The sequence below is a fragment of the Lissotriton helveticus genome, chromosome 2_1, assembly GCF_964261635.1.
Source record: "Lissotriton helveticus chromosome 2_1, aLisHel1.1, whole genome shotgun sequence".
Taxonomy (NCBI): domain Eukaryota; kingdom Metazoa; phylum Chordata; class Amphibia; order Caudata; family Salamandridae; genus Lissotriton; species Lissotriton helveticus.
In genome coordinates, this window is record NC_136059.1 from 1,940,863,455 (window position 1) to 1,940,876,253 (window position 12,799).

The 12,799-nt window shown below is 41.5% G+C and overlaps 1 protein-coding gene across 1 annotated transcript in view; it reads right to left on the reverse strand.

Annotated features, from left to right (window-relative positions):
• Window positions 1-12,799, reverse strand: part of FREM3 (FRAS1 related extracellular matrix 3) — a 203,339-nt gene that overhangs the window by 13,071 nt on the left and 177,469 nt on the right. The window contains exons 17-19 of the mRNA XM_078676872.1: window positions 9,610-9,802; window positions 6,655-6,759; window positions 3,003-3,130 (exon numbers count right to left, since the gene is read on the reverse strand). Coding sequence (XP_078532998.1) covers window positions 3,003-3,130; window positions 6,655-6,759; window positions 9,610-9,802 — 426 coding nt within the window. The remainder of the gene's footprint in view (window positions 1-3,002; window positions 3,131-6,654; window positions 6,760-9,609; window positions 9,803-12,799) is intronic.

Consider the following 12,799-nt stretch of genomic DNA (forward strand, 5'->3'; position numbering starts at 1 on the left):
CTAGTAGTGAGACTAAGATTCTAAGCATTAATTGCTTAAAAACTACAAAACAAATGTACACCAAATCACAAATAGCACTCTTTCTGGACCAAGATCTGTCTTTCTGCCAAATTGGGTGTAAATCTGTTCAGCTGTTTGGACTGTAGCTGTGTATAAAGTACCTTTAGAAAAATGAATGGGAAAAATGGGACCCCTCCTTTTTCTCTGCCCCTACTTGACAGATCCCCCATGAAACTTTTCATGTGCAAACTATTTAATCAGTAGCACTTTTCTGGACATTTTTGTGGAGATTTTCCACACTGGGTCAAAGTTATTAGCAACAGAAAAAATGCATTTCCTATGGAAATACAATCCTAACTATAACTACCAAATGGAGAACGCCAGTAAGTTATATATATATACATATATCACCTTTATGACAAGTGTATTAACCTTCTTGGCATTCTTTCTTGTTTTCATAAGATGGCTGAAATGAAAGGAAATTGTTCTGTACAAGTTTGATTACTTGTACCAGCCACATCACAGAACTAGAATCCAGACCCTACAACCTCATCACCCAAGCAACTCACACATCTTATCATTTGTTGTTGTGTATATAGGACTTTTATTAAAAGCTATGAAAAATGTGGTTTTTACTGCATCCTGTGAGCCTGTGATCTTGTCACAAACATAGCCTTCTCCTCCAATTATTTTCCTCTATCCAACCAAGACAAAAATATGGACTATTATTATATAAAGATTGTATTGTGTAGACATTCTGGAGCATTCAACCCTATTGTCCACTGTATCCTCCTCGATCACCTAATGAGATCATGAGTGTAAACTTGCTAGTGCTAAGTTGTTTTGAATCCTTATTAACCAAATGCACAAAAGTCAAGATGACCCACATTACTCTTTAGTAACTTACATATTCTTGATTCCCCAAAGGAGAGCATTTACCTGTTTCTAGTCACCCACATTTTTGTCGACTATCACATGTATGCAAACAACATCCAAATACACCTCAAAATAAAGGGAGTGACAGGCAAATCACAGATTGAATAAGCCACTCTTGCTTGGGTGTACACCATCTCCCTCATTTTCAAGAACTATGACCAGAGGTGCCCTGCATAGATGTCAATTCCCTAAAACACTGGGGTAGGCAAAGTGAAATCAAACACCCTTTGGTCTCTAATGACAACACAGTAATGGCTCTTTGACTCGCTCCTTTGCAGGGTTTTCTTTTCTGCTGGGTAGTTCTAGGAAGGCAAGGAGTAGAAACTAGTGAAAGTAACAGTGTTGTTGGATCCCTGCATGCCTTTTCTTCACCCTGTTGAATTTATGCACCCTGAACCCAGAAATAGCAAAGACACTGCCAAAGACACCAGCTATCCTTGGCTACGCCAATAAATGTCCATGGTAGCTTTCCACCATGCACGCCTTCTACCAAAATCTGTAATCTAGGTGTCCCCGTAGACAGGGATTAGTCTTTCACCCATCAAGATAGCTCACACTGTTCTTTTTCTACAGCGTATACTGTCACTACTACACTTCCAACGCAAAATGGCACTAGTCCTGGCTATTGTAATGTGCCCCATTACTGTCTTAATGAAGTTTTCTAAATAGTTGTAAAACTACACCTGTAAATTCACTCTTATGTTTGGTGTATCCCTGCCAATTTTTTTATCCTGAAAGGTTTACAAGAGTACTTCTGGAAATCTGTGACAGTAGCAGCTTTCCATTAGTTATCCAGGAAAACATTTGTGATTCCACAGTTACTTAAATGTGATGGTATTTCCACATACATAATTGTATGTAGTCTCATTTTGACATGCAAACAAATCTTGCTTAAATACAATTGCACTTGCTAAAAAAAAGTCTACATTGGGGAAATATTTTGCAAAAAAACAAAAAACAAATTTGGGGTTCTGCCCTTTCACTCTCGCCCTGGAAAATGATTTACTCTTGAGAATAATAAACCCCCAATCATTTCCAGTGGTGGAATGGCCCAAGATAAAATTTGTGAATGCCCAAAAACAATGATGGTTGTGGGTATTCCACAACTGTAAGAGCCTTCCCTCTAAGGCACACCACTCTCTCCCCGGAAAAATGTATGTTATTTATGTGATTGGCAGGGCCCCAGGAATTTTGTGATAGTGGCATTTTCCGCATAATTATGATTTTGCTGTTGTTACCGCATAATCCATTATCTTTTGCCTAATCTGCAGATTTCAACACAAAAAATTGTTTCTAGCAAAACGAATTAAATGTTACTAAAAATGTAGCAACACGTTGCTGCGCAGTAGAAGGCTCTTTGAAAAGGTTATCTGGTCATCTTTCTGGCAGACAATACTAATGAGGTGAAACCTTTGCTCAGATAGTGTTAACATGTGTAACAAATGACAAAATAATGAGGTAATACTATTACAAAAGGGGCTGCATTATGCTGCATAACTTGCCTTTCCATGATACAATTTAGTAAAGCCTACTACACGTAACTCCTCCTCCTCCACATAATTCCAGTGGTCGGATTATTGGTTATCAGCAGAGCCTACTAACACTGGATCTTCATGGTGCTATAAAACCAACCATTGGCTGAATCTTTTTATGAACGTAAAATCACATTTTAAGAATGCTAAAAGTGTATTCGTATTCGTGAAACAACTATTTGTACATTTAAGTTGAACTCACATGTGCAAATAGCTTTGAGCATCAGTCCCTGAATTTAGATTGCAAATGTTCCCTTGTAGATCAGTGCACATTCTGCAGAAGCCCACAATAAACAACCTTCACATAATTTCTATTCATTTTCTCCATTTACACCATAATCTGCAGTTTTTAAATGATCAAGGTATACCAAGGAATGTATTTAAGTTCCTTGAAGCCCCTGCTTTTCAGCACCCTCTTGCTTACACCAAACCAAACATATAAAACTTTTCAAATAAACATGCTAATAAATATTTCAAAAAGAAGTAATGTGCGGACGACCCTTCCCCCGCCGCACCCCTCGACCGCAAACCTACAGCAAAGTCCGAGATGAAGGTCCACTGCTGCACGGGCTGGTTGAAGGTCGGTTCGCTTCGCACAAGACTCAATGTGAACGTGAGGCCGGGGTGATCCGCAGACATCACCATCGACGACAGCGAGGTCCCTGGTCCGGAAAGGAAGGGGTACAGTACATCAGAGAGGGCTTCAGTCAATGCTCGTATGTGCGAGACAACAAACGGGGCATATTTTCTAGAAACCGGCAGAGCGCTGTGTCACGCCAAAATTAGTAATACTGTGTTCTGTAAGTTTCAAATGCAGGGATGCACCGTATTTACAAGAATGTGGCGCACCCCTGAATTGCTCCTAGTGCTTAAGAAGCTGCCTACACATAGAAGGAGCAAAACACGAGGAGAAATGAAACATTTCTCCTCGTTTCGCCTGCTTAAGACCAGGGGGTATATGTACACCAGAATGGTGAAGCGATGTGTTACAGCACAATTGGCAGAGCTACGACATTCTGGAAACACAGGGATGCGCCGTATTTACAATAATACGGCACACCCCTGCATTTCCCCTAGCGTTGGTGCTACATTTAGTTGCCCGAGAGCCAAAGCAAGCAACCTTGCAGCAGAGTGCAATGGTGCCTGTGTTGCAGGGAATGATTGTTCATGTGTAGGAAGGTGTTCCTTCCTGCACATAAACAGTCAATAATGGTGATTTGTAAGTTCTATGTGTGTATTTCAGAATGCAGCACATATAGAAGTTGCAACTCATCATTTTCTAATGATTGTTCATGTGCAGGAAGGTGTTCCCTCATGCACATGAACAATCACTAATGGTGATTTGCAGAATGCAGCAATCATAGAAACAGCAAAAACAAGGAGAAATTAATAATTTCTCCTTGTTGCGCCAGGTTAAAAACATGTTTTCCCTGGTCTTACTTTTGGCACAGCCCCATAACTTGTAAATATGGGGCAGTGTCAAAAAGCAATGGGTATTGCGGTAGAACACCCCCTGCAACACCCATTCCCTTTTCACCTTAAGTGCTGCATGAATAGAGGCATTATTTACAAGACAGCATTAAGCCAATTAACACGACTTAAAGCCGCCTTGTAAATTAGCTGAAGGACTTAACGCCACCAGAACGTCTGAAAAAGTGATGTTATGGTGGTTCTAACTCTGAGGGGCATATTTACAAGCCCCTTTTACCACCGGAGCATCCCTTTTTTGATGCTCCGGTGGCGTGCTATTTTACATATTCACAAGGTGGCGCTAAGCCACTTAACGAGGCTTAATGCCACCCTGTATATATGCCCCTTTCTGCTGCAGTCCTCAGCAGCAAAGGGGCGTGCAATGGGTGTTGCAATGGGCGTACCAATGCAATACCCATTGCTTTTTGACGCTGCCTCAGATTTACCAGGCTGAGGCGGCGCCCAAAACGAATTCTAACGAATATCTGGTCTTATTATGGCTATAAGAGGAGAAATTACTAATTTCACCTCGTATTTTGCTCTTTCCATGTTTGCTGCATTCTGCAGCACACATGGAAAGAGCACATTGCATTTAATGATTGTTTATGTGCAGGAAGGTGTCCCTTGCAACATGGCGGCAGGGGTGACTGCGCTAGAACTACGCAGCTTTTTTAGTGCTGTGGAAACCCAGGGTTATGCCTTATTCTTGTGAATCCCTGTGTTTTAAAAATGTCAGAGAGCAGTGTTGTCAAATTAGGCGCAACACTGCGCTCCAACATGTTTAAAAAGGAACAGTGGGAGCACTGGATTGCATTCTGCCCAGGCAAAATCATTGTTAAATGTGCTCTCTGCATTTTACAACACTCTTATCCATTTTTTGTTGTTTAAAGTGGTGTGGCTTTAATGTACTAAAAATTGTACTAATACAACATTACATCATGGAAAAGTCATGCAAATAGCTTTAAATGCGGAAATACAGAGCCCCATATAAAAGGTTTTGGCGCAAGGCAGTGTCCCAAGGAATCTTGCTGCGCTGCACTGCATCAAATGAAAAGGGCAGGAATGCACCGTATCTGTGCGATGCAGCGGATTCCTGTCCTTTTCCCCTGTGCTGGCGCACAATGGGACTGCCATGTGACAACGCAGGTACCCTTGCGCCATGGTGCAAGGGTGTCTGCATTGCAGGGGTGATTGTTTTTGTGCAGGAAGAGACAACTTCCTGCAGAAAAACAATCACAAGAGGTGTTTTCCTCTTTCTATGTGTGCTGCAGAAATCAACACACATAGTAAGAGGAAAGAATTAGGAGAAATAAGGATATTTCTCCTTGTTGTGCCTCCCTAATGACACCTCTGAGGTGGCATTAGAATCTCACACATTCCCAAGTTTACAATTCCTCGTAAATCTGGGAATGCTTCAGATTCCATGGGTGTTGCTTGGGAATACATACATCAACACCCATGGAACACCCCTTTCACTCAGTGTTCTGCGTGAAAGGAAAACATATTTACAGGGTCATGAAAAGTCACTCAGGGTGACTTTACGTGGCATTGTAAATATGGGCAGGCCCATTGCGCCGCCGGTGTCTCAATAAAAATGACGCATCGGCGGCGCAATGGGCTTGTAAATAAGCCTCTTCATTTGCAAAAATACTTCTATTGGCAGGTGCTGTAACCTTATTACAGCTTCATTCTTTTATCACACATCATTTACTGTAAAAAAGGATATTGAAGAGAAACTGATAGCATCATGCACATAGGGATGGATTTACTGTCTTTAAGTGTTATAAAATTGGAACTGTTTACTCCATCTTTTTTTACCTCTGAGGTCTGACAACCTCGCTGTAAAACAGACCTTTTGCTAATGATATATAGAGTGGGCTTTGGGTACGCCCCTTTCAAACATTGCCTTTCTTCGTTAAACCTCTTTCAGCCACAAGTTTTAAACTTTATTAGTCGCTTCTCAGCCCAGTGTAATATTCATCTCTAACCCAATACTATAGGTGTTTAGATGTATCCTTCTGCCTCCATTCGAGTGCTTGCACTGAACCGCATCAACATTTCATTTACAACTATGGCCTTTTCTGTTCCTTTCTGCCAGATCCGTCTATCTAATGTGGTAATAGAGCATTCATTAATACATTCAACCCAGACGTATTTGCTTTGCCAACGCTTGTTCGTTTTTGCTCTAGATCTGATGAATTTACTTTTAGTCATCAGAAATGAGTGCTGGTGCCCACCACCTACAGCCACGTCACAATAAAGTCCTGGATTGTTTATATTAGACTTGAGAGATCGGTGTATTATTTTAGGAATTGAACAATTTTTTATTTTTTTTATTAATATATATTTCTTTTATATAGCGCAAACTCGACCCAAAGGTATTGGAGAGCTTTACATGAGCACCGTATTTACATTACACATTCAGGCACGGGGAGATTAAGTGATTTGCCCAGAATCACAGGATGTGGACGCAACCCCGAGGCTCGAACCCTGGTTTCCAGCACCAAAGTCAGCAGGCTAACCGACGGACCACATCCTCTTGTGCCTAGTGGTTAAGGCTCAGACACCTCATTATAAAATATAAGTATGGTGCTTCCCTAACCTTGCCACACACAACTCATGAAAGCATCAAAAAGTGCAAAGTGCCCAACAATACCTCTAGAAATAAACTACAAGTACGTCTAAAAATAGCCAATGCAGAAGAGATTAGTTTTACCTGGGTGTGACATTACAAACTGTCCACGGAACCTGATCTCTGTTTTGAAGTTCACCACCAGCCGCCCCTCTTCGTTGATCCGCATGCTGGTTGGGTAGAGGGAACCTGAAATGCAAGAAGTGAAAAATCAAAGCTGTTTAATTTGTGTACTGGTGAAAAAGTGATACAGCAAACCCTGGCAGAGGAGGGTTTATGTGCAACACAGATTTAAAGTGTTGCCTATGCAAGAACTTTAAATTGCTTATACATGTACGTGCCTAGTCATAGAGTTCTTAGCACATGTGAATAAGACATACTTTCACAATTGGCCTAATTTACGAGGTGTTAAAAATAGTGACTTTATATATGTGTTTATACTGTTACCAAATGTTACCCCACAATGGTATAATATTGTGAGTGACTCAATCTCACTTTTAAGGGGTGGAGTGTGGATGTCGCAGACTGGGGTCTTCTTGAAAAGTATGATAATAGTTATAAACTCGAAAGTTTGTTGGCATTCTCAAACTTTTCTCTGACTCATTCTCATGGAACTAGCTGAAGATGTACTCCTGCCTACAACAGGAGTATCCCGCCGATTCATTAAGAACACATTTTGCTATTCCTTAACAGCGAAAAATACCGATTCGCTATTAAGGAATAGCAAAATGCTATGCATCAAGAAATCACTAAAAAAATAGCGATTTCTAATAATTCCTTAATTGCGACTCGCAAATTGCGAGTCGCAATTAAGGAATATCTCCCCATTCATTCCTATGGGCCTAGAGGCCAATAGGAATGAATGGGAAGACAATCTCAATTTGCTAATCGCAATTAGCGATTCGCAAATTGAGGTTGCGATTTCAAGGGCGCAGGGGTGTCCAAAGGACACCCTGTTGCACTCCTGAAATTGATGTGTGCACATATGTTGCGCACACACATGCCCTTAGGGCATGTGTGTTGCGCAACATGAAACTTAAAAAAATGCACTTTAGTGCATTTTTTTCAAAGTTTTTGCAAATTATCATGAAATTGTACTTCATAGTAATTTGCATGCCCTATTAGCGAATTCGCTATTTTTTTCACTTTCATGCATTGCATTAAAGGAATCTCAATTTGAGATTCCTTAAATGCAAAGAATCGCAATTTAGCGAATTCTTAATTAGCGATTTTTGCATTTGGGATGATGCATCCCAAATGCAAAAATACCGCTCGCAAAGGGCCAGATTCTCAGAATCTGGCCCTTTGCAAGCGGATTTTTGTTTGAAGAATCTGGCCCTATATCTCTTTCCAGTGTGGAAAGAGGAAGGAAATGCGCTCCAAAATTACACAGAACTGTAGGAGTTGCAAAAAGACATGCCCATGGATATAAAAATTGCCGCTGAAAATGTGCAGACATTTCCCCATGCACAATTGATATTATGTAATATTGCACACGCAGAAGTGCCTCCTCATAGATGCAACTGCGAATTCACAAACGTGTCCCAGGAGAATGTCTGGAAATATGAGACTGTCACAGAGGTCCAATCATAACCTTGGACATCTTTGGGAATTCACAAAATGAGTAATTTTACACCTATGTGAGGTTACTATTTCTTTCCAGATTGTACCGTACAGTTTGGGATACGCATGTTACTATTTATCACCCCACAAAAACGGTTGAAAATGTAGGGAGGTCTTGAATTTACTACAGAGCCCTTCACAATCTTCAGTGCCTCTAGCACAGAATATCTCCTGCACACATCATTAAGCAGGAGTCCAGCACCTGCCAGGCAACAGTGTACTCATTAGTGTGGTGATAACAGATACTTATGGGGGGAGATCACCCCTCTGTACCAACAAATACATCTGAATGGATGGAAGACGTCTCTTAAAAGAAACTGTACTTGTGCATGGGCAGACTACAAAAAACACATTTTGAAAACCAGTGAACACCTTCAAACGGGGCATCCTAAAGACATTTGTGTGATTGTTACACTAGCCTGTGAGTGCAGGAGGGATTTCACAGTTTGCCCTCAGTTGCTAAGACCACTACCAAGCCTACGATTTTCTGAAGAGGTGTGCTTCTTTTGTGGTTGTCTAACTTCCTCCCTTCTGTCCTGCAGAAATGGTATATTTCTATTCTTATTTTTTTCTTATTTGTGGTTTGAATACCACAGTGTGCTGGTAACTCATAGTATCACTGTCTGACATCTGTGTTTGCCCATTTAAAGACACGTCCTCCAGAACTGAATACACTACAGATTCGCCATTAGTATTTTGTGTGATCAAAGTTGCAACATTTTCTTGCAATCGCCCTGAAGGTCTATGGAAAACTTTAAAAGGTTGCAAACGTTTTTGTGATTTGCCACTTAGCCATGAAAATCATGACTTTTGCAACAAAGTATGATTTGCATAATCTTCATTTAACATCAACAAAATAATCTTCTGTAAAATATACTTTGTAGGAAGAATTTATGTTCTGCATTTTACGCCATGCATAGAAAACCCCCAGAAAATATAAACTAGCCGAGAAGATTTAGGCAAAGATTAGCCATAGTGCATCGAAAGACTTTGCAAAAGCTAAATTTACAGAATAATATTCTGCGTACAGTTTACAGTTTGCAAGTTTTGAACAGAGTAATCATTATCTTGTTAGGTGGGGAAAATTATAACAGTCACAGGCAAAGTTAAACGGGGAAACCTCACAGAAAATGCAATCTTTGAAAAAGGCAAAATCAGGAAGTCTGTAAAACTTTTCTGTAGAAAAAACCTTTTGCATTCTTAAATTCTAGCACTTGATCCAGGAAAATCAAGTTGTGAAATAATCCCATATATTCTATAGATCTACAGTAAAATCAGCTCATTACTGACTATTAATTGGGAATAGAAAATTGAAACTTTGAGTAACATGATGGAGCTTATCACCAAGCAGATCAAATTATTTAAGAATGAAAAGAGCCCCAGTAAGTGTCTTCATGGATCGTTTTAAAAACATACCTTGCAGCTCTGACTCTGGTGGGCTGCCAATGCCGTCATTCCACAGTATGGCTGTGTCGTACACAAAAGTGAGTCTTAACTCAGACTGCAGGTCAAAGTGCTGCCAGCCGCCCACGGCTGCAGGAGAGTGGAAGACGTACGAGACGTAGAGCGGAACACGCAAGGTGACATAGGACTGCACAAGATTCAACACCTGCAAATCAAGCGGCAACACATTAGTCTTCAGGGCAGGACAGGCCTTTGATTCCACAAGGCATTTCCCCGGTGGGCTGCACAGTGGCAGCTCGCGATGCAGTGCGAGCAAGTTAAATTGTTTTCTTTATTTAATTATTTACCTTACTCCTGTCCGTTGTATGTCAGACTCCACTACCCCCCCTGCCCTGCTCCCCCTTCCCCCCTATTAACAAGGGCATGCTCACGCCTGCCTCAAGCCCACTTTGCATGTCAGCGAGAAACATCGCTAATGACATGCAAAGTGGGCGTTCCCACGTCCAACCACATGTAAAATGTGGTTGGAGGTGGTAACACCCTATTACCAAGGCAGGCGTTGGGAGAAGGAGACCTGCGATAAACTCGTTTATCACAGGTCTCCCAATGCCTGCTCGGATCGGGTGTTAGGCATTGATAACATGGGGGTGTGGATCATAAAGCTGAATCCACCCCCCTATATTATCAAGGCACACATTAGCGTGTGACAACAACACTTGTTTTCACGCGGTAATGTTCCCTATCGCCGGCTATCGCCGGATTTAATATCGCCTACGTGTTGCGCGTTGATAATGACGTGCTAACACGGCGATAAAATCCGGCGATAGGGAAATGTGCGATGTGCGTTTTTTAACGCACATCTTGGTAATATGGCCCCGAGTGACATATTTACGAATATTTTACGCAACTCGGGGGCCGCAAGCAAAGTTACTGCACTGCGAGAAAATAGAGAGAGCAGTAATGTGCCATAATTACTAAGATATTATGCACGTCGGCTCCCGTGTAGCGCTGGTGCACTGTGTGTTGCCTAGCACCAATGCAGGCACCCTTGCGCCATGCTGCAAGGGTGCCTGGGTTACGGACAGGGTTGTTTTTGTGCAGGAAGGATCACCTTCCTGCACAAAACCAATCTAAAGAGGCATTTTAATCTTTCAATGCATGATGCAGAGTGCATCACGAATAGAAAGAGGAAATAACAAGGGGGAAACAAAAATTCTCCTTGTTACCCCAACCTTTGGGAGGCGTACAGATCTAATGCAATCTCAGGTATACAAACCTTTGTAAATCTGAAATTGTGTCAAATCCATTGGTGGAGGCACTGAAACACCCATGCTCCACCCAAGAAACGCCTACCAGTACAAAATGTAACACAACATAGCGCAAGCCACTGCGTTGCGTTACATTTCTTTACAAAATCACGCAGGGCAGCACAAATAGCCCCTTGCATGGCTTTCTAAATCTTACTAAAGACTTTGGGGCCTATTTACAATAGAAGTGACAGAGCGCGGCATTAGCCTTCTTGATAAAGCCGCGCTCCGCCAATTCTGAAATGCAGGGTTGCACCATATTTAGAGCAATATGGTGTAGCCCTGCATTTCCCCTTGTGCTGGTGCTAAATGTAGTTGCCTAGCACTAACACAGGCACCCTTGCACCATAGTGCAAGGGTGTCAGTGTTGCAGGGGAAGATTGTTTATGTGTCCCTTCCTGCACATAAACAATCTTTAAATGGCGTTTTGTTACTTATAAGTGTGCTGCTTAGTGCAGCACACATAGAAGTTACAAACGTAATTTTTTAAATGATTGTTTATGTGCAGGAAGGGACGCCTTCATGCACATAAACAATCAACGGCGTTTTGCTGTTCCTATTTTTGCTGCACAACACAGCACACATGGAAACAGCAAAAACAAGGAGAAATTAAACATTTCTCCTTGTTGCGCCAGGATAAAAACAGGTTTTCCCTGGTCTTAATTCTGCCGCTGCCCCATATTTACATTGCCCATGTAAATATGGGGCAGCATCAAAATCAATGTGTAATGTGGTGGAACGCTCACCATAGCACCCATTGCCCTCCCCTTTCACGCAAAGTATAGCGTGAAAGGGTGCCTTAGTTACAAGGCAGCGGTAATCCATGTTAAGTGGCTTAATGTTGCTTTGTAAATAAGGCGATGCTCCTACCGCCACCAGAAAGTCGTGAAAAGTGATTTTGTGGTGGCGATAGATATGCCCCTTTGTTTTGGCCTTGCATGGCCTTGTGCGACACAAGGACTACCCAACGGCTTATTAAGTCTGGGCCTAATTTTCTACAAAACTATTTTATTTTCCTCAATACAAGTTCCTGTTATATTCCTTATGGAAACAGTACTGGCGATCCTAACAGTGCATCTAAATGTATTTGCTTAAGACTTTTACCCATCCATAACCATCCATCTACACATATTCGAAGATAGCCTTTTCATCAAACGAAACATGTAAGCATTTTACTCACTCACCAGATTTGATATATATGGGATCATTAACAATACATGGCATACCTATTTATGAGCAACCTTGAATGCAATCGATTCAAAAACTCATTCAACTGTTAACCCTGTTAACAAGGTATGGCTTGACAAAAATGTGCAAGCACTCATCAGGAAAAAGAGTGAGTTCGAGACAGGTAGTATAATAACCCTGAAGCCAGACAACACAAGCCTGAATGTGGTTAATAATTTCCCTGGTGTGCCCCACTGAATGCATGCAATTTAATAAATTAACTCCCACCCTCTGGGGAAAGCTAGATTCTAATCCTTTCAAACGTACAGTTAAGGACCACCTTTGGTAATATAGTGGACTTCAGTAAAACTTTGCTCACTCTACCTTCCAATTACACAATATATTCTTGCCAAAAGTCTGAGCCCGTCTGAGTTACTCCGTCAACCTAGATGCACCTAATTTTTAAATTAGCATTCAGTAGGTTTTTTTTTTATTAACCACATGTGCCTGGGCTTCTCTGGGGTAAAATATGTCTCACTGGAGAGTATAGAGCAGTGATACTCAAAGTGTGGCCCGGGGGCCGCATGCGGCCCTCCTTACCTTTACATGCGGCCCCCTGGGCAGCAGCAGCACCGGGCTGCTGCTCACACGACTCAGCGTAAACATGGAAAAAAATATTTAATATACAGCAAAATCTTCTTTACAGGTTAATTGCAGTTAGGGAAAGG